The sequence below is a fragment of the Chaetodon auriga genome, chromosome 2 (assembly GCF_051107435.1).
Source record: "Chaetodon auriga isolate fChaAug3 chromosome 2, fChaAug3.hap1, whole genome shotgun sequence".
Lineage (NCBI taxonomy): Eukaryota > Metazoa > Chordata > Actinopteri > Chaetodontiformes > Chaetodontidae > Chaetodon > Chaetodon auriga.
Genome location: NC_135075.1, coordinates 14,023,774 through 14,048,525, shown reverse-complemented (window position 1 = coordinate 14,048,525; position 24,752 = coordinate 14,023,774). Strand labels below are relative to the sequence as shown.

General features: G+C 42.7%; 2 protein-coding genes across 2 annotated transcripts; both read right to left on the bottom strand.

Annotated features, from left to right (window-relative positions):
• Window positions 1-2,348: 2,348 nt before the first annotated feature.
• Window positions 2,349-12,456, bottom strand: timeless (timeless circadian clock). Its single transcript, XM_076747721.1, has 30 exons — window positions 12,328-12,456; window positions 11,602-11,732; window positions 11,293-11,446; window positions 10,925-11,039; window positions 10,691-10,753; window positions 10,467-10,568; window positions 10,190-10,345; window positions 9,977-10,110; window positions 9,509-9,596; window positions 9,230-9,406; window positions 8,679-8,896; window positions 8,506-8,609; window positions 8,187-8,356; window positions 7,969-8,094; window positions 7,685-7,836; window positions 7,509-7,606; window positions 7,311-7,431; window positions 7,012-7,213; window positions 6,770-6,909; window positions 6,569-6,648; window positions 6,350-6,473; window positions 6,164-6,246; window positions 5,895-6,049; window positions 5,507-5,747; window positions 5,273-5,341; window positions 5,026-5,144; window positions 4,586-4,814; window positions 3,382-3,433; window positions 3,202-3,269; window positions 2,349-3,007 (listed from the first exon to the last, which is right to left on the bottom strand). The coding sequence occupies exons 2-30, from the start codon at window positions 11,681-11,683 to the stop codon at window positions 2,877-2,879; spliced, it is 3,753 nt and encodes a 1,250-aa protein (XP_076603836.1). The 5' UTR covers window positions 11,684-11,732; window positions 12,328-12,456; the 3' UTR covers window positions 2,349-2,876.
• A 523-nt stretch (window positions 12,457-12,979) lies between these two features.
• On the bottom strand, window positions 12,980-19,154 carry prph (peripherin). Its single transcript, XM_076748039.1, has 9 exons — window positions 18,411-19,154; window positions 16,584-16,644; window positions 15,998-16,093; window positions 15,618-15,782; window positions 15,402-15,527; window positions 15,088-15,308; window positions 14,619-14,671; window positions 13,886-13,959; window positions 12,980-13,734 (listed from the first exon to the last, which is right to left on the bottom strand). Exons 1-9 carry the CDS (start codon window positions 19,034-19,036, stop codon window positions 13,654-13,656), a joined length of 1,503 nt encoding a protein of 500 aa, XP_076604154.1. The 5' UTR covers window positions 19,037-19,154; the 3' UTR covers window positions 12,980-13,653.
• Window positions 19,155-24,752: the final 5,598 nt, after the last annotated feature.

The following is a 24,752-nucleotide window of genomic DNA, read 5'->3' as shown; positions in this document are numbered from 1 at the left end:
TATTTAAGTATTCTCTAGCACTTTACAGGGCACTCAAACCAATAAGACCTCATTTTGGGTGGCCAGGTTGTCTCTGGCTTGCATTTAGCTTTCTCCAGCTAATCATTTTCTGCTCTAGAACTTCAAAAGGACCCATGACCTCTGACCTCCTGGAAAAGTGCTGCAGAGCCTCTAAGCCAGAATACATTTAGAGACAAGTTACTCAGATTTACAACTGTGGCTTGATTCAGTTCAACATATTTTATTTGACCTGGATAATCCCATCAGTTTATTATAATACCACGACACGGCTACCCAGTGACTCATGGGTGCACATATTAAAAACAAGCACAGACATTGAAAGCTTATGAGTAATCGCATATTAACATCTATACCTGCAGACCTGATGACACATTATCCTCTAATAATGACAAGACTGTTAATGAGAGATTTTTTTTCTAACCTGACAAACCAAAAGTTACTATCTTATAACTGATTCATAAATCAATAATGATTTAGCCATTAATACAATTAAAAATACTTTTTAAAGGGTGCCCTTTTAGAAAGTGGTACAGGCTTAACTTGACAAGTGTGTGAATGTGAAGGCAGACAAGTTGGACACATTTCAAGCTTATTCATTCTCTTCTCCTTTTTGCATTTTGGCTGCTGCACACTGAGGAGAGGCTTGGGAATTTGTGGTGTCCACAGAGAAACAACTGGTGACACAGGACTCTGTGGATTGTGTTGGTACATGCAGAGGGAATGAGCTACAGCTGTGAGTGTTGACACTGTAGGAGGACTTCATTCTCCCCACAGGGTCTCCCAGAGGAGGGGTCAGTGGTTGAGTGAGTGTATGGCAGGGAGAGGGTCTTATTTATTTATAGCCATGTCCATAGATTGTATGACCTCCACACTAACAGTTCAACAACCACACCCACATACAGATGTTCATGCAGTCTACATTTACAATTTTATGATCTGTTCAGTCAGGTTTGACTAGACAGACATATGTTCTTTTACATGGCTTGTAGACTCCATGGTTTCCTGCCTTGAAATATCCCAGTACCATGATCATTTATTGGTACATTATTCTATGTAACCCCTTTCACTGCAGTTCCAGGACGATTTAACAATAGTGAGCAATTGAGTTATTCTTGGTTTCTTGAGGTTTTCCAATCATGGAGAACTTGTTTTGGAAAAACATCAAGTACTGCCAAGTGAGGATGCTGTTCTCTCCTTTCTGGTGAACCTCCTCACCTCTGAAAAGTCACAACTCGTCTGTGTAATCCATAAATACAATAATCTTGTGTTGTGACATGAAGTTCAGTTGCAATCCAGTCCCTAAATTCTGGGAAATTTTGTGACGCAGATGTCAGGTACTTTTTCTCCAGCCGCTTGGAATTTACCTAAGCATGACACTGTGTCCCAACGTCAGCAACAGGCGGACAACAGCAGGAGAATCATTACACAGGCCTACAACCTCAACAAGATTTTAAGTTAATGAGCCCTTTATGGATAAGCAATGGTGTTAACTCTGTCTGTGGCAGAGCTTGTGTCAGGTTTAGATATGCTGTCACTTTCTGTAGCTTTGAAATGAATACTCAGGTCTTCATTTTCACCAACAAAAGCATGGCTCCTTTGTACTGAAAGTTTGCACTAACATTTCTGCAATACAGCCTGCTGGCGCTTCATGTTCTGGTTACAAAACAATGAGTCATCTCTGTATAGACATTTTGATATACAGACTGTCCAAGCCTGGTTTAGGTTGCTACATGGAGACATATTAAGCCTTTCTCTGTGCAGAGGAAGCAATATACCTTTAGCCTCTTCGCTTTTGTGAACTACATCCACCCACTATTGTGCTCACAGGCTTAACGCACAGCAGTATCTGTGGATTGTCAGGTCTGCCTCTGGCTCCGTGGGGTGGGGGCAGAGCAGATGCTGTGACAGGAAGTTACTAACATGGTCCAGATGTAAGGACAAGACCACCTCCGACACAGCTGCAAAACAGGGATGGCTACAGGCAGCGGCTGCAGACACAAACAGGATCCCTGTGTTGAAGAAAGCTCAGTCAAAAGACATTTGTTCATGTAATCTTAAGACAAATATCAACAGACTGACCTTTTGTTCTGTTCCAGCTTTCATTCAGCCTGTCCTCACTCACTACAGAGGTGCAACACGAATTAAAGATTAGTTCAATAACTCCAACTCAAAGGGATAAACATTGTATTCAAGAGTTCAAATGAGATCTTCCACATATTCAAACACTTCTTTGACTCGTTCATAGGAAACAGTTCACCATGTGCCCTCTAGTGTTTAAAACAATGCAGTGCAACAAAGTCACAAAAAGCTGCCAGAGACACGATTTTGACAATAGTGCTTTTTTTTTTATTAATAGGAAGGCATGAATTTAAATCCAAGGTCAACACTGGAATTGAATTAAGAAGTACAAAGGTGTTTGTTTAGAGAGAAATTTATCAAAACAATGAGACAATTAACCCCCAGTTTTCACATCAAAGATGAAATTACTGAATTATAAACAAAGTCCTGTGATGCAAAACTTTCTCAGACAGCAATATCTGTACGCTGTTCCTGCTAAGAATGTGAAGAGAAAAAGAACGATTCACAAAAGAGAAGACTGGCAGAATGCATTTACCATAACCACATAAAGGCACCAATCAAGCTGACCCAAGAGATGACAAAATCAAACTGCATAATATGATATATGTATCCACTGGGGCAGGTCTTAGGGCCTATTTCTTGTTTAGTATTCCATTAATAGAGTTTCCGCTGTCTGGGCTGCAGACCTCCAGAGGGCTGCATCCACGTCTGAGCAAAATGAGGGACTTTTATGTCTCCCTTGTCTGCAGTTTTTTACAGTCCATTAAAGAGAGTCACTAATCCTCATCGTCCTCTTCATCAATTAAGACCATCTTTCGTCTACGCTTCACAGGAGCAGAGATGTCCTCCCTGTCTGAATCTGCATCACCATTGGTATCCATATGCACTGCGGGGGTGGAGTCCTCCTCTGTGAAGACAGTAATGTACGAGTCAAAATTTCAGTCATGCTTAAACAACACTACTGTCAGAGGCCGGTACTGGTCCTGCAGTGCTGTCGTTAAACTTAGTCATAACCTGAACCTACTTTTAACCTTTAGTGGTAGATAGGCATGACAAAACTAACACATTAAAACGCCAAGCTGATATCCAACAGTAAAATACCATTCTCCTCCTCATCATCGTCCAACACGCTGCTTCTGCTTCTTTTAGTTGAGCTCTTCTCCTGGGATCTGAGGGGAACAGGAATAGACGAAGAATTAACAGTTTTTAGAATTAAAAACAGACACTTTTCAGGTGTGGTTTGGCTTAACGGATTAACAAAAACACAGGGTGACACCTCACCTCTCAACTGTACTGTCTGAATCCTCAACAGGAGAGAAATCTGACACAGGAGCTAAAAACAACAGAAAAAAAGTTGAATTATATGAACAAAGTTATCTTCATCATTGACTCATCTGAAAAATGCTGCGTCTTAAATGCTTTAACAACATCTCAAAAGTGTCCCACTGGTTTTCGTTTCCCGTCTCATCTATAAGGCAGCTAGTATTTTCTAAACTGGCGTACCAGAGGAATCTATTATCATGTGCTTTCCACCATGTGCCTACGTGCTGCTGATTTTTTATGTTCTTATAAATCCAACATTTTGAGATCTACCATGCCAAATACATTGCTGCCTTTCAAGCTCAAAGCTAAAACAACACTCCGCTGTGAGAATGTTGCCACTGCAGTGGATTTCTGTTAGATTCTCTGGAAAACTGAAAAACGAACGTTGACTTTTTACATTTAGAAACATTCCGACACCACACTCTTCGCTACTAGATTAGACAAAGCATGCAATAAACTAGAATTATTGCCTCAAGGTCGTGTCCCTCAGCCGACCAGTCAAGTTACATTTACATCTATGTCTGTCCAGGCTCATATAATACATGTAGTGAAGATATTGAAGAAATCTAATAAAAGGTATTAAGTGTGTTTTTTGGCAAAATGGAAGTTAACACTATATTGACATGTATGATTCCAGTGAATAATTTCCAGTGAGAAACACGCTGTTCCTGAGTTATGGTGTTGAATAATGGCCTGAAAGGTGTTTCTACACAACATTATGAAATCACAATGAAGCTGACCTTATTTTACTTCATCAATTTATCTTGAGACATTTGTGTGAAACTTCATCATAATTAGTGTATGAATGTTTGAATTATGGCCACCAATGTGTTGTGTGATGTCACAGTGACCTTCAACCACCAAAATCTAACCAGTTCATCCTGAAGTCCAGCTGAATGTTTTGCTCAAACCTCAAGAAATCCCCTCGAGGCATTCTTGAGATCAAATTTATGAGAGAGGGACGGTCACAGTGACCCTGACCTGTACGTACGTACAGTGGGATGAACAGACAACCCGAAAACATGACGCCTCTGCTGTGGTGGGAAAAAACACAAGTTTCATGTGTTCTTTGTAAATGAACACTTACCCACATGACCACGGCTGTAATTAACTACGGTCATCTGACACAACACACAGAGCAACGTGAAACTCCCACACATACCCGCTCGCTCTGAGGTGTGGGGTTTCCTCTTGCGTGCGTGCAGCAGAGCTCTCAGAGCCTGAGCTCTCTGTTCACCTGAGACCTCCTCTTGCTGGGACTCTCCGGTCGGGCTCCTGGAGCCGTTTTGCTCCTCATCTCCTTTATGTTCTTCCTCTCCTGGACTAAGAGCTGCAGCTACACTCCGAAGCTGGGATGCACTGATCTTTGCTGGGATCCTCCAAAAGGTTTCCTGGTAATAGAACAGTGAAAAATTAAATGCAAAGTATCAGTGATAAAGTACTTTACCATCAGGTGTTTGATCCATTATTTAGAAATGATTTTACAGTCAAACTTAAAAACTCAATCCTCGTCTCAAATGAAAGCACACAGAGCAGCTCAAAGGGTTAGAATCAGTCTGAGGTGAAAGGATTTGGTAGTGAAATATTACACAAAAAACACACCTGTTCATTTGCAGGTGCTCGAATTCCCAGTTTGCGCAGCAGTTTACGGAAGTTCTTGTTGTCCATGGCGGCTTCATTTTCCTCTTTCAGAGGAACGATTGGTACAGCCTGGGACACACCTGGTGATGAATGCACCACCACAGTTTCATTAACAGACCAAACAACTGTGCGATACTGTGACTCCCCTGACAGCTAAAAACATGAAATGTTTTAAATGAAGTGTTTTATGTCTGACAGTTGCTCTTACCATCTTGTTCACGGTCCTCTGCTGTTCTGTTTAGACATTTCTGTAGCCACAACAGGGATTCAGACAAACCTGTTATCAAAAAACAACAGCATGAAACTCGAAGTCTGGAAGATGTACTTTTTCAGACAAGGACTAACACACATGCCACCAGCGTCTTTGCACAGAAACACATTGTTTCTTCCTTTGATCTCATTTATCTAAAGACGCTCTAATATCACTCTGGAACTGTCTCACCTTCCTGCTGAAGAGCACACACCATGGCACCTACATCAGCTCTCCTCTCCACTGGAGAGTGCAGGCTTTGGCTCGGGCTTTGGCTCGTCCTTCCTCCATTTTGTGATTTTTCCCTTTCTTGTTCTTCATCTTCCTCTTCCTCACTCTCTTCAGACTCATCCTCACCCTCATCTTCATCATCTCTGTCCACAGAATCATCTGGGAAATCTTGTGTTAGTCCTTGTAGGAACTCTTCTTCACTCTGTGACAGAAAGAGTGGCTGTTATTGCAGAGTGTGTTAATGTATACTTGGTTTTGTACGAGACACATAACTGTCTTTATTTCCCAATTCTTAATCTAATCCACACTGTTACTACAAAAGAACAAAGCACCTCTAAAGTAACTTTACCATTCCTTTTCCAGAGCTCTTCCCTTGAGCACTGCGACTCCTCTTCTTATAAAGCTCTCGTCTCTCGGACACCATGCCCATACTGAGCAGCTTGTCCACCACGCGTGCACGGGACCGCTTGGCTGTGAGCTTCTTCAGGATGTCACCCAGCACATCTATGAAAATACAGAGTTTTTACTAAAGAGAGCTGTTGTACAAGGACAGGAACTGATAGAGGCACACTGAAAAAGCACCCAGGCACTACACAATGATAACACGGTGTCTGGTACCGTCAGAGTCTTTGTACTCCTCGTAGAGCATCTCCAGCTCCTGCTCCTGCTCCTCAGTCCAAAGAACAATCTGGGTACCTTTCCTTTTGTGAAAGAATACAAAGAACTCTTTAACAAGGTTTCTTATGATTTGCAGTGTATGGAGCCATTCTGACATTAACATATCACTCTGTCTGGAGTACATACTTGGGTTTCTTGAGTTCCTTTGCGTTGTCTACCAGACCCATACGCACCAGCTGTGTCACTACCTGGCGCCGAGTGCGGGTGCTGTTGCTGAGCAACGGCAGCAGAGTCTCCACTATATCTGGTACTAAACACAAGAATCAACATTCAATGAAAGACTCTAGATCAGAGTGTGCAAATGCATCTTGTGACTTACAAGCAGGAAACAAAAAGGAAGCTGACCTTCAGAATGACGGTGCTCCTCATAGAGCTTGCGCAGCTCCTCTTCCTCCTCTTCAGTCCATGTTTGTTTCTTTCCCTCTCTGACATATTTACGACACCAACATGCAATATTTCAAATGGCAGAACCAAAATGTTGCTATTTTGTGATATGTGTAAATGGCGTGTCTTATAAGTGAAACACAACACAAAGAGAGCACCGACCCGTCTTTGCTGTAGCCTTCAGTCATCTCACGTACAGCCCCCACATTTTTCCAGAACAGCAGTTCAACATATGCCTTGTTGTTTTGTGCTGCCAGTGAAAAGAAACGGTTCAGCACATACTTGGCAAAGGTCACCAGTTCCTGTGGAGCAGAGAATAAGAGTCAGCTCTTGTGTTGATCTGATATCACCAACAACTTGTTTGACAACACTAAGAGATGATTTTTCTCATGTCATTACTGTACCTTGTAAGCAGCTGCGGCGGGGTCATTTAGGATCTTGTTTAAAAGGTTGAAGACTGACAGCTGGTAAAGCAGAGCATCCATTTTGAGGTTGACCGCCAAGCGGTGCAGCATTCGAGCGATGCAGTGGTTGGTGTGTGGTGTGTTCTTTGAGTATGACTTTAATAAGAGGAGGTATGGACGCACAATACTGGGGCTGGCAAACCTGTGAGGGGTAACAGAAAGGTCACATGTCCCATCAGGAATGTCACAAAGGCAGTATTTGGCATGCAGTGGCAGGTTACAGTAACCATTTTCCTCACCTCTTGATAAAGTCTAGAAAGTTGAACTCTGATTCAGAAACCTGGACAGGTTCCAGCTCTTCCTCCTCTAACTCTGCTGCATCATCCTCATCCTCTACCACAGGATCAGGAGGAGATGACCCTGAAATTAAACGTTGAAATGCTGCACAGGTGCTGTGATACAAAGGGTCACATAAGAATACATTTATAAAAACCTACTTGGCAGGTTGGCATGTAGGATCTGCTTGAGGAGTTCCAGTTCCTCTTCAGGTTCCACATCAGCTGACCCAAATACATCTCCCTCCGGCCACACCTCCCTGAGTACGACACGAAGATGGTAAATACTTAAATAACTAAACACGCGTCATTAGTCTGAGGGGTCGAGTCTCACTGACCGGGCAGCACGCAGCAGCCCCAGTGCTTCTGGTCCCAGTCGGACCAGCAGGGCGTCCTGCACCCGCACCATGGCCTCAGTCCGCTGCTCCTCCAGTGGTGTTTCAGACGTGGCATCGAACGGTACGATGCTTTCAGTTAAAGACTCTGACAGCTGCACACAGACAACAGACAGGTGGTTTTCAGTGTTGATTAATTTGACCCTTTAGAAAGCATCCTGACTCCAGGAACAATTTTCATCAATAAATGCTCTCTGCTGCCCCTAGAGGTTGATTCTCACACTAACCTGAAACCCTGTCGCCCTCAGCTCTTCCTCCACGACCTTCCATGTCTCTGCCAGGGCCTCTGGACTAGTGTCTGGAGCTGAGGGCTTTTTATCATGTCGAGACCTTTTCCGGTTCAACTTCTTCTTCTGCCGAGTTAACAGAGCGTGATATTGGTAAATTGAGTAGGGCACTAATGACAAGAATTTCCTCAAACTGCAAATTTAGAAGAACAAGCTACCTGAACCATCAAGTTTTTGCGACCAATGCAGAAGCGTTCTAACATGCGCAAGAAGAGATGAGTTGACTCCACCAAGTCTTTGAGGTACGAGTGAGGCTGTGTGGTTTCGTCATACTTCCTCAGCAAGGTCAGGAAAATCTCCCTGTACTCCATCAGGTAAAATATGTTGCCTAGAAAGTGAAGGTGAACAGATGAGGCAACAAGCACAGCACATTTAAACTGGTGTATTGTCCTAATAGCATCTCCATAGACTTGGAGCATTATGCAGTTGCATAATGCATGCAGTACTCTATCTGAACAAGAGCTGTTAGCATCTTACTCTTAATAATGTTGGAGCTCTGACGGATGCCTTCATCCTTTGAGCGGTCCATCTCATTCACAGTCAGCAGCAGCTCCTGATATGCCTTCAGTGCCAGGTGCATCCTAGAAAGAGCGTGACGATCAGTCTGGGACGCACGCACAGATTTAGCTGCCTCCTGATGGTCTTCTTACCTGCGTGACCAGGACGTGGCCTCTTTGCGGTCTGTGAGAATCATCTCGTAGTAGTTTGTGATGTTGCGCTCAATAAAATGGAACGTGCGAATGGACATGGTCTCAGAAACTAAGTCAGCGCGGAAACCGTTGCCACGGTTGAAGGCCATGAAAAAGCTGAGCGACCAAAGGTAGTACGTCTCGTCATGTTGCTGAGTTTGCTCTCGAATTAGACTTTCCTGTCGAAGAGACAAGGAAACACAACGTGTTGAGAGTTTTGTAGTTTGTGTCACATACAAATAGCCTTATGAAACTTTTACAACATTAGTCCAAAATGTACAACAGCAACTAAAGAAGACCGATCACCTATTCCACATAAACATATCAGACATCCTCTCTAAAAGGATTTTTGTGTAACTCTTTCAGTTTGTCCACAACAGTAACAAAGTGGACTGCAACGTTTTTCTTGGACCACATCATAATGATTAAAGTGTTTTAGCATCTTGTTAAGTTTGCTGAACTTTACTACATCTCCTGCTTTTTATTAGTTTGTTAATGTTGCAGCAGCTGACCTTGACAAGGTACATGAGGTGATTGTAGCAGTTCTCCAGGAAGTCGATGCAAAACTCTCGCAGGAAGAGTCGAACATTTAAGGCTGAGCGGCGTTTGTCCTTACATTCCTGTGCCTGTCGGTTCCTCTTTGGAACACGTCGCACTGCTTTGCCTACATCATGAGTATAATGTTTGAACTAAAAAAAAACAGAGAAAAGAGAAAGAAAAACTGAGATTCACATTACAACTACTTTTGCAAGCACCGTCCGATTGATGAGCTGCAGGAAGTCACAACTCACATGATGAAGATTTCTGTGATAAATCACATCTTTGTCCCCAATTGACTTGAGGCCTTGAACCACATAGGATCCTCCAAAGCGAGAGTGTCTGAAAGGAAAATATCCAGGTTCAAGCTCCAGTACTTCAAACAAGATATATACAGGTTGAGGAGTGTTTCCTCTCACTACAGTTGGGACAAACAAAAGCTAATAACATGCATTCTATGATACTTTTCAAGAAAAGATGGAAAATAAAAGACATTTTGTTGGTGGAATAAAGAAGGTACATTTGTGGTTCACCTGTAGTGCACATTCTTACGATTGACTGGGAAATACAACAAGTAACTACCAACCCTGGTATGACTGCAACAAGGGCTTTTCTTCCCATCTGGAAATATGTCTTGCTTGTGTTGCAGAGGCACAGCATAATAACATATAACTGCAGCTATTTGAAGCTGCTGTGGCGACTGTATAACAGCTTGATGGTACCTGGTTCCTCTTTGTAATGTGCGACAACGTTTTGCCGCGTGCTCCTTCTGCCTCAGCGCCTCCAGCTCCTGAGAATCTCTCCGCTTCTCCTCTGCTGAACGAGCCTGGCCGGCGCTCACCAAAGCTTCTGGTGTCTATAAGGAAAGAAGAAGAGCTCAAACACAGAAGAGATGGAGATTAAATGTGTACCTAAAAGAGGTTCTTCAGTCTAACCTGGTCTCTGAACATGAGGGAGATTATCTCCAACACATGCATACTCCACTGCTGCTCACTCTGGGCCGACGCCAGGAACTTAACCAGGTCATCGAAGCCGCTCATGTGAATGGCCCACAGCAGCCTGTCATGGACGTTGGCATCATCGTCCACTTTCTACAATACGGACAGATTAGGGAGGAAGTACAGGTGAGATAAAGGGTAAAAAAGTCTAATTTAGGCCAGATTTAGCTCTGCCTCTCATATAATCACACTGGTATTCATGTTAACTTCACACCTTCTCTTCACAGGGGTCTGCAGGCACATGGAGCACATTCCTGACCAGCAGCAGGATCCTCTCTATCAGCAGGTTATCCTCTTCCTGTCTGTGCTCCCAGTCCTGAAAAGCAAGAAAGTGAGTAGGGATACACAGGAGGAACCACAGGGGTAAACAGAACCATTTTACTGATAGAAACTAGAACCCAGGTGAGGTGAAAGTAATGTGAAGCAGGTGAAACTCACCAGTTGTAGAAGGTTGTATAATATCTCACTCAAAATGCCAAACACCCTCTCACTGGCAAAGGCCTGAAAATAATAGTAGTCACTGTTACACAATACAGTACTTTTTAAATATGAATTACAGTTCTAATGGTAGTAATGGAAGCACTTATCTAACCCAGAAATATTCACTGTGTTAATATCATTACATATTAGAAAATGTAAAATGATATTGCAGTAATACTGAGATCACGATACCTCTTTGTACGCTTGTAAATGAGACGTCACTTGCAAAAAGTGATGTCTAAACACGGGGTCATCAGGGACTTTACCGAAGCAAAGCATGGCAGGCTGAGTAAGGTTGACCATGAGCCTGAGGTAAACCACAGAAGAGTCACATGAGCAACAGTGTCCTATTCTCAGACTTACTGTGGAAATTTAATGACAACATGTTTAATTAAACAATACTTGGTACTAACAATATTGGCTTTGGTGTATCAGTAATCCACTTTATCAGGCTACATTATGACATATTAACAAACTGATTATTTGTTCTGCCCATACTATAAATATTCATAAACACACATTTGAGGTTAAAGAGAGAAGTTTCATGTGAGGGTTTGTACCTGATGCATGCATCAAATAAGGCCCTGTCCTGTCCATGCTGAATGATAATAGGTAGAAGATCATTCTGTACAATCTGGCCTGCGCCCAGCTGCTGGCGGACGTCACGGGTGTCATCTTCATGGCGTAAATACCTGATCAAGTCTTTCACACTCTCTGCAACACAGACACAGGACGGTCAGGAGGAGGCTTTTATCTCCTTAATCCGTAACAAGAATACTGTATATTATTCCCTTCCCTCTGATGATGCGAGAAAATAATCTGTTTATTACAGTCACAAAATATTCATAACATTTTAAAAGAGATGTCACCTAAGCAGTCAGCTTCCTTGTGATAGGTGTCTCCCTCCAGAAAGCCAAGAGCGCTGCACGTTGCCAAAAGCTCGCAGTTCATCGTGACTAAGTCCAGACACCATCAGACAGCATAAAGGTGGAGGTTCAGCCTAATCAGCAGGGTATAGAAAGACCAATAGATCAACAAAGCATCTCAAAAAGTTGTGTTTACTGTGAACTTCAGATTTTGCGTGTTACTCTTGAGCACGAGATCAATCCAATCAATATCTGCTCATGGGCGTGAACCTGCACATGACAGGTAAACTGTTACAAGCTGAGCTGGCTGGCTCATCTGTCACCTGTGGAGGGGATTTCAGACTTTTCCATTCTCATCTCTGTGCAGGTGAAGTTTGCTTATTATCTGACTGACTTCATGGAGTCTGAATACTTTAAGTGGGTTCTACGTAAAGCTACAAACATCAGTATTAAACTGTTCAGTGTAACGTCAGACTAAGTGGACACCAGACTGGGGGACAACCATAACGTTAAAAACTCGAGTGTTATTTAAAGGTAGCGCGATCATTCAAATGTGTATGTCAGTCCCGGTACTTAGCTTGCTAACGTGAATCCACAAAGGACGGTTCTTCACAGCGGATTGCTAATGTTACGTAGCCGCCGGGACAGTTAGCTTCAGTTTACAGCAGCAGACCGCGCAATGTCTCGAGCCTTACTTCAGAGAAAGAGAAACAGCATGGAATAACTTACCAAAACGTTCAAGTGCTGTTACTCTACAGGTGTTCTTGTCAGTAACCGGCGGTATATAAATCTAAGAGCTTTTCCATCAGCATAACGTTGGTTTCCAGCCTGCTGTCTTACAAATCAAACAAGTCTCGCGCCAAGACAGCGAGCGAAAACTCAGAAAGCGGATGTAGAATGTCGTCACTACGGGATAATCCTGCCCTGATTTTAGCATTTCAGGCAGCCACTTCCCACGTCTACCTACCCAACACACTCACAACTAACCCAAATCAGTAATGTGTCAGGTCGAAGCAAAGAGGCAAAGGTTAAGACCTGAGTCATGGTTGACGTTTGGATGATGAAGACTCTGAGAGTTTAGTGGAATATACATGCAGCTTGAGCCAAGGTGTTGCCTGAGAGATTTTACTTCGGGCAAAGAGCATCTCAATGCAGGGGTTCCGCTACTGCTGAAGCATAAGAACACTTATGTTATCCGCTGGTTTTCTAGCCCCTCTGACAAATGGTTTCCTGCTGCATTGTACACTTTTCTGTAAAGGTGTTCTTGAACATAGGCTTAGAGACATTGGCTTGTATGGAACAAAACACTGCGTGGAGGGAATTAGTAAAAACCAAAAAAACACTCTTGCAGCACATTCATAAATACGGACTACATAGATTTGCTCCAATTAAGTTTATTTGCACGTATTCGGTCATCAATTGTACCAGATACACTCAGCATTGCGAAGCACATTCAGCAAGTCTTTTCAGTTGGTGACTGTCATATTTTCAGCGTCAACATTTCCTGTGCGTCACATGTTTACTAATGGTCCATGTCTTTGGTGATGTATTGGTTTGCACAATAAGAGGATAGAAAAGCGTCTAAAACAAAAGCAGACAGGTTCATTTATTCTCAGTGTCTGTGTTGACCAAAGGGCAGTGTCTGAAGCTTTGTTAGTAAGTCATATCTACGACACAAATTATTAAAACTCTGCGTTTAAACTACCTACTTTAGCCTGTAGCTTTATACTACAAACGTGTGGTCGTCTAAGGATGTCATGGGATTGCACTGCAAATCAAGGCCTCAAGTGGTATGTTAATAAAGTGGTTTTGCTTAGTCCTACAGATGATGTTTAGCAAAAACTGGATGGCTGAAATAGCACCAAAGTGACACTGTCTAAAGGGTTTCATTCACCATTGCACCTATACTGACAGACTCTTTGCTAGACAACAAAACACATAACTAGTGGGAATGAGGACTGTGTAGATCAGTTTGTTTTTTTCATATCTTTTCCTCTTTTTTATGTATTTTTTCCCTCATGGCTCTGGCCCTCACATTTTCTAATCAGTTTGTATCTATTCGTCCTTGTCATCCTTGTCGGTTCTATCAGAGCGGTCTGAGTCTCTCTCCTTCTCCCTCCTGGATTCCTTCACCACCTGATGGAAAACAAACAGACTTGTTCAAATTCACTTTCAAATGGTGCAAGTTAATGTAGCTTTTTTTGTTCCACACAATTTCCACAACACAAACAATATCAATATAGTTATTTTCCATTGTGTCATGTCATTTTTGTATAAATCATTGTACCTCTCCATCTCTAGTCTCAACAGTCTTTATCACCACAGTCCTCTTGGTCATGGTGCTTGGAGTTTGTTCATAGTCTGGGAAAAGTCACATCAAGGTTTTTACAGTCAGACACATTTTCATTAAAAAAGAGATGCTTTTACATTCTGAAGATTCTCTTCAAAGGTTGAATTATCAAGAGTTGTTATTGATCAGTGATAGGCTGTATAGAAAACCCCTGGTTCCCAAAGTAACAGTTCAAAACCAGGGATATATTGAAACTTTACATTTCTTTACATGCAAACTTTATGTTTCTTCAAGGTTCAATTATCTGTTTCATGTTGTGACAACGCTGTGGTTTTAGATCTGGTCCCCCAAGTCTGATTCGCACCTCTGACTTGCTTCTTCTCCTCAGCAATGGTGACTGAGGCTCATGGGTATTTAACTATTTAAAGCCACCCCCCATACCAAACTGACAGACAAAACATGAATTCTCAGAAACCAAGTTGAAACAATTGAAAATTGAGGCTATGACATGAATCTACAGGGTTATTGCATTATTCAGGAATGCGCCACATTTCTCTGTTAAGTAATATGGAGAGTAATGCTTGAAGAAAAATGTAGAATAAGAATACAGAATTGAGAACACCACTTCCAGAACCAGTGGCTCCTTCCACTTCATAACTCTAGAACTGAAAGGTAAAAGGGATCCCTGAATATAATTATATTTGATCTTGAACAGAGAACTATAACTTACCTCGATCACCAAAGTGGTTGCTCATGCCAAGATTGACAATGGGAACAGTAATCCTGAACGGGGAATACACATTTTGGGTGTTATATACAAATCTGTAATGAAAGGTTATCCTTAAGGTTAAACATGCACATCGCTTTGTAATTGGCATAGGTTAAAGACCATAAAAGAGAAAAAGACATTCACATTTTGTTTGCTAGTTTTGCTAGTGCATGAAAACTTAAATCACAGTAGGTGTGCAATTACAAATTTCTATGCAGCTGTCTTGGATGTTTCTTAAAATTTGTGAGATATCTGAATTGTCTAACAGGGTTTAGGATGGGTCTTAGGTCATTTTAGCTGTGGGGTGACAAACATTCAACATGATGCCCATCTTGTTCCTGATCAAGAGAGAAATGCACAGTGATAAAAGAAAAAAATCCTATCAAAACAGCAGAAATTTTGACCTGAGACACAATATGTTCTTCCTCACCTGCTCTCCTCTCCCTCCAGCAGTTTACGGTAAGTAGCAATCTCGATGTCCAGAGCCATTTTGACATTGAGGAGGTCCTGGTACTCCCGAAGGTGGCGAGCCATCTCCTCCTTCAGGTGGCGGATCTCATCCTCCAGTCTGCCCACGTTGTCCTGGTAATTGCCAATCTCATTGCCAAACTGGTCTTCCATGTCACGCATCTGCCTCAGCAGAGCTTCATTCTGAAAAACACAGCAGCAAATACAATAAGAAAATGCAATGTGATATAGTGATATAGATTAATATAGACAAATGACTGATGGTGTTTTTCTCACTGTGTTCTTCAGTGCATCAATTTCACAGTTGAGAGACTGAATCTGCCTCCTGGACTCATTGGCCTCCTGCTTGGCCTGCCTCAGAGAATCAGTGTTGCGCTTTGCAGACTCAGTCAGGTCCGCAAACTGTAAAAACAAAACAGAGGAAGCCCCCAAGAGTGAATATGTGTCTGTATGTGTGTATGTGTATGTGACCGTCAATGTCTGTCTGCCCACCTTGGACTTGTACCAGTCCTCCGATTCTTGCATGTTCTTAAGGGCGATGGTCTCATATTGGGCCCTGATGTCCCTCAGAGCACCAGTGAGGTCAGGCCTGGCGCTGCTGTCCACCTCCATCTTCAGCTGCTGGGTCTGGACACTCACTTGTACTTCCTGGATTTCCTGATAATACCAAGATATGAACATATCGTCAAATGTGGAAAAGCTGACACAGTAACATTTATTTGGGTGTTCGGAGATGGTTTAGCCCTGTGTGTCCTCCAGATTAATGTAATCACTTAACGATGCATTTCTTCCAACTTTGATGCAGATGACACTCAAACTTCTCCATTTATGCAAACACAATGGAAATGATCAGAGGAGGCAGCACCACTTACTTCATCATGGAGTTTCTTAAGGAATTCAATCTCATCCATCAGACTCTCAATCTTCCTCTCCAGCTCCAGACGGGACAATGTGGCATCGTCCACATCCTAGTTTATAAATGAGACAAAGATAGTTCAGGTTGCCATAATTGCAATATGTTATCTTTACTGAGGCATAACCTTATTTTTTCAATATTACATCACTGCACCTTTGATATACAGATTGTATTTGACAAATTATTGTGAGTTGAGCCATGCGAGCTGTGAAAATGCCATTATGGTTCCTTTAGTGCATAGAAATATTTTGTGACGTGGTACAAAGTTTTTAATTAGGTTTTAATCATGAAAAACAGAATCACACTAAAGACAAAAAGAGTCTCCTTCTCATCACTTCTATAAACCATTTGCAGCCATTTCATTTCATGTAAGTGCATCAGCAAAAATGCTTCTTTCCTGTCTGTCAAATCTGTCTGTAGTACTGTGGCACTGTTGTGGAAGCGTTGGAAATGGAACAAAGCTGACCATTTTGACCTGTTCTCTGAGCCTGAGGACACTGTAATAAATATGGTAATTGTGGTCCAGTGAGCTGAGTGTTTACCTTGCGGAAGGCAAGCAGGTTATTCTCAGCATCTGCCCTCTTCTGGGCTTCTTCCTCCAACCTTGAGGACAAAGAGTGAGACAGAATATTTCAAACAGTGTACAGATTTTCTTCCAGGCTCCAAGAATCTCCTTTTCACCAAAAGAGGACAGAAAAGAACATGATGAATATGTTAAAAAAAAAAAAAAGAAAAAGCTCTCCTGAGCCAGGACATCAGCTGGCAAAAAGCTTTCTGGATCAATTTGTTAATTTACTGTCCTGTAAAAAGGGTTGGGGCCGTGCCCAGTGGGATCAGCAGCTGCTCCTTTGAACTAATGTGGTTTCTCTACAGTTCAATAAGGTCATCGGCACACACTCAGTGAGGTTATGTACACGCACTTCCCGTCTTTTTAATGATTTTAAACGGTCATTTTAATATTGGCCCAGGGCAGCCATGTAAAATCTGCATTATGTAGGATTTACTTTAGCATAATGAGACATTTGCGGACCGTCTTCAAACAAAATGTAAGTTGGTGCTCCTGCAAAAGTGAGCAAAATGAAATAAAAATGAAAAAGGACATTTCATTCACGCTTCAGTTTCAATTCATGAGCCGCTGTGTTGACTCATCACAAACTGTATCACAATGTAGAACACAATAAGTTGCTCATTCTGTGCTAACACTGTTTGACTGATGGGCTGTCTGTGTGGTCGATGTCTGGATGGGAATTTGAATCCAGCTCCATCTGTCCTGTCAGACAGAAGTCATGCCCGGACTGGACATAAAGTAGATTAGTGGGCAAAGCATCACACAGTGAGCCCTGCTTCCTCATCTTTAATTCATGTTGTGCTACAGGGGTCCTTTTGTCCTAATGGGGTCTCTGGCACCATCCCATCAGCACAGAGGGACACTGAAAACACACCTAATGGAGTCATTGAGTCACATTGATTTTTCCTGACGCTATTCTCACCCCGCCTGATATCCAGCCTCTCTTCCTCTGGACCCATTTCCTTTCTCTCCCCTCCCTGCTCCTCAGCCAGCCCCACCCTGTGTCTGCCCCATCCATCCTCCTCCTGTCTCCTCTCATCCTACTGTGTGCATGCATAATTGTATGTGTTTCGAAAAGTCAATAAGTTTGTGTTATTTACGGGAATCATTCAACACCTCCTTGTCTAATTTGACATCCTGTACTGTGCCATAGTTTTCCGCGGGTGACTTTGCTGTCTGAGACTCTTCTCCTTCATGTTGAATCCTGCCAGTAAGACAATTCATTAAACATATACACTCACACATAGAAACAGTCTCACGCACAAGAAGTAGGGCCTCCATCACACTGCCGCTCTGTCCATGTGTGCCGGAGTGCCACGCCCTGCACCACCATCACCACTGGACTCAAGTGCCAAATGCCCTGGGACTCTGCCTTCTCTGTGCTTAAAGTGGACCGTGAGTCATAACAGTGTCAATGAATGATGTGATGGTGGCATTGGTGTTAAACAGGAGCCCACAGCCAGGGCTCAACTTATATGACAGACGCACTCACAACAAGGAAACACTGGAATGAAGAGGAGAGAAACCGTTGACCTTGTCTGGTTTGTCTGATTAGCAACTTCTCCACAGCTCCATGTTCTGTAATGGTTCTATTATTTTCTTGAGGCAAGGCCCAACAATTTCTAAAGATTGTTCTGTTCTTTTTTCAATGTGCCCCTGATTACCCTGGCCGTTACCCAATATATCGCACAATATCACCCATGCACAAACTCTTTACACCCTCCTTATCCTTCTGTCTCATTCCAAACATCGGCCATTTAACAGATCTCATATCTTCATTCATCGCAGTGTTGGTACCAACCTCTGCTTGAGCAGGGCCAGGTCCTCAGCCAGGTTGTCCCTCTCTAGTAGGTACTGGTCCTTCTCCTTTCCAATGGCGTCCATTTGGCGCCGCATCTCCCTCAGCTCCTCTTGGAAGAGGTCAGTGGCACGGTTGGGCTGACCATGCTGCTGGCCCTTGAACTGGCTGAGCTCCTGTTGCAGAGCGCCATTCTGCTGCTCCAGGTAGCGCACCTTCTCGATGAAGCTGGCAAAGCGGTCGTTGAGCTCCTGCAGCTCGGCCTTCTCGTTGCTGCGGGTGGTGAGGAACTCCTGGTTGATGGCTTCAGCCAGGGTGAAGTCCACCTTGTCATAAGAGATACGAGGGGGCTGGGTGCTGGAGCGGGAACGCTGTTGGTGGTAGGTGGTGGCGCGGGATGAAACCACAGGTGACATTGAACGCATATAGCGCCCTCCAGAAATGGGCATACGGGAGGACGCAGGGGAGTAAGAAGACATGGAGATGGGGTGTGGGCTTCCAAAGGTGCGCCTGTAGGAAGTGGAGGTATGCATTGAAGAGTGGCTCATGGCTGGTCTTGTTTTGTTCTTTATCGCTGTGGAAAGATGGAGAGCTGGAGACTTGAAGATGCTCGTGAGGCAACAGGACATCAGACTGAAGAGTACCGGGGGTTTTATGCACAGGAGCTGGCTATCCCATCATCCTCGCGCCTCCCCCTCTCTCGTTTCTCCTCACCCCACCCACATGAACCCTTCCTTTCTCAATCACTCATCAGCACACAGGCTTTGGCCACTCCCTACCCTTCAGAGAAAGACCCTGCCTCTCTCTCTGTGCTTTCACCGGCGCTCTGTCTTACTCTCTGTCTCGACAGTTCCACCCTTTTAACCAGCACTTGGCACGGGGCCAGTCCAGCTTCCACATTGTTGCTTTGCTTACGAAAGATGTCTCCTTCGCCCACCCCTCCTCACCCTGATTCGTGCCCTTGCTGACACTTTGCACGGGTTCTTGCTCAGTTTTGATTGTTGTTTCTCCATATGACTTATAAATATGACTTCACTCTTACACGCACATCTTAACTTTACTATCAAATGTGTGGCACAGATTCTGTTACCTGGTTCTCAATAAGAAACTGTGAAATTGTGGCCTAAATTGAATCACATGGATACATTGATTTGATTCTTTTTCCCCCCTCCATCTGTCTCCCTACCTCTCGCCTCTCTGTCTCTCTCTCCTTTTACAGTAATGGAATACTTTATTGATATTCTGGGCGTCTGGGGCAGAGCCATGACTCCGCAGTTATTCCATCCTTTTGAACTGCACTAGATCCAGTAATTCCTGTCAGAGTAAAAGTTGTCAGTTAACTTTGTCTGTATTTCTGGTGAGCAGTGGCTTTTTGGACAAGTCAGATAGATGATAGAAGTCAAAGAATAGTGGCTGCTGTGAAAGCAGGTCCAGGGACTCAATGACTCACAAGCACAAATAATTACCATTTTAAAAAGAAATTATTTAAATGTTACATTGTTTTGAGGATATTGTCACTTTGAAAGCAATAATTTAATTAACCGGTGCAGAAAAGCCAACTGATCACAGTCAAAACTTGATAATGATGCTCTATTAACTAGCTAACTGTCAAAATATCAAAATGTATGTCACCTCTAACTCTGAAAAGAAGGTACTTTGCTCTCAACATATAATGTTATCTATCATATAAGACTTTCTCGGACATCAGTTGAAGTTGCTTCAGCCAAGGACAAAAGAGACTGTGCTATAAAATCATTAATAATGTATAAGTTTCTTTTTCTGTAGAGATGTGTGAATCCTACTTGCAGGCTTGATAAATGATGAAGGGAGGGGACTATTATATTACTAAATCAGCCACTGAGGGGGACATTAAGCCTTAACTCAGAATGACATGGCAACAATAAACACTATTCCCTGCTTTCTGTTGCTGTTTTTAAATGTACATGTATGGACAGTGGCTTCAAATGCTGGGAAAAATGTGACATTAATGTTGATGTTATTCTGTCAGGCAGCACCTTCAAATCTTTTGTATTGCGCAGTGTGTGTGTGTGTGTGTGTGTGTGTGTGTGTGTGTGTGTGTGTGTGTGTGTGTGTGTGTGTGTGTGTGTGTGTGCGTGTAAGGTCTATAGTGATTTTAATTGATGTCTGCAGACAGGCTACCAATCTCATAAAAAGCTGACGTAATTCTGAGCATGCTCTGTGGTGACCGGGTGTGGTGCCTTCTTCCCTTTGTGTCCCCAGTCACGCTTGGTACCTTTAAGCCTGTCCACCCTCATGCTCTCCACTGCCTGATGTAATATTGAGTATAACAAGTTGTGCCATATTTGTTTCTCTTTCAAACACACATGCACACAGGCTCCATTACAGTTGGGGACATTGCATTGACTTACATTCATTTCCTGGACACAACCATAACCACGACTTGTCTAACCCCAACCCTGACCCAAGTCTTCACCTTAGAATTTAATGATTTACATTATGAGAACTTGTGTTTTGTCTCCTACAATGTGATGTTGTAAACAGATGCATATCCCTACAACAGGAGGTATACATGTCCACACACACACTGTTACACACCAATCAACAGTCCTTATTTTAAACTGTACTCAGCGCTGATTAAATTAAACTTTGGGTTTCTTCTCCCAATGGAGCATCTGCAGCACAGCATTGTAAAAATATAGTAATCTTTTTAACTGTCTGTCATTCACAAACACACACTTGATTTTCCTCCTTGTAGGTTTGCATGGCTGCCACTGCCGAGCTCTGGCTTTCAGCGTAATAAATGGCCACTGTTGGTCTTAGCTCTGTAATCTAATCAACCTGCTTCATGGTCGGTAACTCTCTCCTCTCCCCCCTCCTCTCTTTCTCTCTGCTCAGAGCACATCTCACTTTCAATTCTTCCACCAGATCCTGCTCCAATCTGCTCCTGTATCAAGCTTTTCTATCGGTGTAAAGGCTGAATCTGCATTTGTACACTTTAATTACCAACATGTATGTCAAGCACACAAACGCACTCACACACAAAAAAAACATACAGCTCGATGATTTTGAACCGGACCGTGTCAGTAATACTAACCATCTGCCAGATGTTACCATTAGCGATTGATCCTCCTGGTTTCTCAGAGAATTCCCGAAGGAGCCATGAATTCAATAATGCCTCTTCGACAGTATCAGGCTAGAATATCTGTTCCCATTTCCACATATTGAACTCACAGTCTGTGTGTCATGTTTCAAATCCACACAGGCATTCCCATATCTCAGTCTTCTGGGATAACAGGGAATAAGCGCTCACTCCATTTTCATATATAAAGTTCACATCTTGGGTGTGGTCTCTGAGGAGAAATCTAATCAAACTTGAATCTCGCACAGCAGCCAGCAGTGAGAACAGCACAGAGCGCCGCTGCACAGGAAGCTGAGCGTACAGCAACATTTACAGCTGTCATTTTATGTCATTCACAGGGGTCATCCTTTCACCTTTAAAGCTCCCATGTGTAGGATCTTGAAGAATTTTGACTCGTAGTTTAGTGTCCCAACCCTCTTCATTAACATCAATATTAGGTTAAGGGTTAAGTTAAGAAAAGAAAAAAAGCACACACACACACAGATGCACAATGCCATCATCAGCACGATGGATAATGGCATTTATATTTTTATCTCCAAAGTTAACATTTTTCCAAATCCCACTAGCTGATACATGTCGACTATAGCAGGTTAAGGTTGCAGAAAGATGACGGATTGTTATTCCAAATAGACTGTGGCCCAGTCCCACTTTGTGTGTGGTCATGCGGGGTACGGTGTCCCGTTTGTTTTGGGGATCGAGGGGTAGTGATTATCCAGCCCTCCACATGGAGCATTTTCAGATGAAGACACCAAACAGAGTGGTAGAAGGAAATTCCCAGAATGCATTGTGAACTGAGGCAGTGTATCATGAAACACGGCTGCTGGTGATGGGAAAAGGTCCATATCTTCACAAATAAGCATTCAAGAATTTTAAAATCTTAATGTATCTTAGTTGAATGTAGATGCTGTAATTAGGTCATTATGACAAGCATTTCAGAGGAGTCACTATTCACAACGTCAATAGATCTTCATATAAACAGCAGTTTGTGATTGACAGGAATGTTCCGTTTATTTCCATGTCCCAGCAGATGGTTTTCTGTACATCCCCACTCATCTGACATCAGTGCAGGGGAGAAATGTCTTTGGCCAGGATTACACTGAAACAGCCAGAGTCTGAAGCTGCTTCCTGGCTGTTGTTAACACATTAATCTGCCATGTTCTGTCCTGCAAATTCAGATTTGCCAATGATTGGGTTTTCCACACTTTCATAAATGGTGGCAAAGAAAAGGCTTTGATATAAAATTTGTAGTACTAGATGGATTGTTTAAATTCTAGACATAGTGGCTTTAATGTAAGGTACAGAATAAATACAGGTGACGACTGTTTGTGCTGATGTTAATTGTGGGTTGCAGCGAGACTCATCACCACATCCTCGACTGTGGTTGGTTTTTGCAGTGCAGAGGACAGATGAAGGAAAACGCATCTTTTTTAAGATCAGTTGCTGGGGAGGGGTGAGCAATAAAGAGCCGTTCACATTAATCAGAGCGGCGTCGCTGCTTGGATGGTGTCACCGACTGACTCATCTCCATGTTCACAGTCCAGAGAGGACTCGAGGAATTATAAAAGTCTCGCCAGCTTATCTGGAAAAAAGGAGCCAATTCCTGGAGCACAGCCAGTAATGCTGCTTTGCTTTGACTGGGACAAATCACGAGGATGCTGTGGCCTATTAAAAGCAGCAGGTCTGGTAAGATCCCAGAGGCCTTTGAGGTCCAAGATTGAGATCATCTGTGAAAACTAATAGTCTTTCAGGGGAACTGTATGTTTTTATCTGGGCTGCAGTGCACGTCCAGACTGAACGCAGATGGCTGAACAACACTTGGTACATGTGACGGAGACATGTTAATAGTCGAGGATGATTAATGGCTGTGTTTGGTAATTACTGTAATGGAGCACTGCAGTGTAACACAAGTCTGTTATAGGGATGTTAATTTGGAATATTTCTGCATGTAAGTAAACAGAGACAGGACATTGTGAAGCGGTGCATACATGAGTGAAACCAACACAAAATGGCATAATTATCCCAAAAGGTTTGGTGGAGGGGTGCAGAGCATGAGCCTATTTTCTCTCATTTTGCTCCTTAGATGAGTACAACGATACAATAGACTTTAATTTAAAATCTGTGAATTAAGACATGTGTAATGCAACAGCCTTCACAAAAACAATCATATTTACTCTGAATTTTACTCTGATTCATAAAAATAAACCATGTAATCAAGCACCATTGTTTCCTTTATTGGCCCATCACCCCACGTCTTTGTTTCCTCTGTGAAGGCCAGGCCATAGCTTCCTCCATTAAAGCTTTTGCTGCAGTGACGTCAGCCTTTTTTCCTGCACTGCAGTCTGTCATATGATGTACATGTTACTATCAGACGCTCTTTGTCGGCTCAGTGCATTAAGGAACCCTGTAACATGTTGTTCAATCATTTTAATTGAGCAGAGAGCAGAACATGATGGTAATATTTTTTTAGCACACTCAGCAGCAGCGTTCCTGTAACCACACCACTCTCTGACCACAGCTCTCCTCCACCTAACTGCCTGCTGAAGCCATGTGAAACATTTATGACGTGCTTATAAAGTTGTGGGTTGTCACAAATTCTTGTAGTTCGATTAGTCTTCTTTATAAAGCTTTTGGACCGCATTCTTTTGTGTTATGTGTTGCTATTTTGACTAAATGTTCCGTCTCTGAGTTCAATTTAAATTTCACTGTTTTATTTATTCATGCTTTTCTTTGAGTTTGAGCAGTTACAAGCTGACAAAGTCTCTCTAAAAATGGAAAACACTTAAACATTAAGTCATTGTGGTAGATTAGCCCTGATGGGTTTTGTATTGGGTTGATTTATTTAGTTAAATCTGTGTTAATTGATTTTTTGGCCACTTGGTGGCAGTGCAGCAACTTCATCTTATAAACATAGTAAAAGCGTTGGCACACAGTTGCCTATCCTGCCAATTAATATTCACCTGGAAGTGTATTTCTGGTCATCTGATGAACATGAATCCAATCTTCATTCTCCTTTTACCTCAGTTTTGGTCTCCATCAACTCCTGGGAGAAATAGCTGTTTTTTTTTATTTCTTTTTTTTACTTTGTCTGAAAACAACTTCAGTGAGAGCAGTGAGAGTCAAACAAACCTTCGTATTGTTTCTGCCATTGTGTTATACTGACCTTGTGATTTAATAAATGTACCAAATGTTGCTGTTGATGACTTTCAGCTGCTTCAACTGTTCAG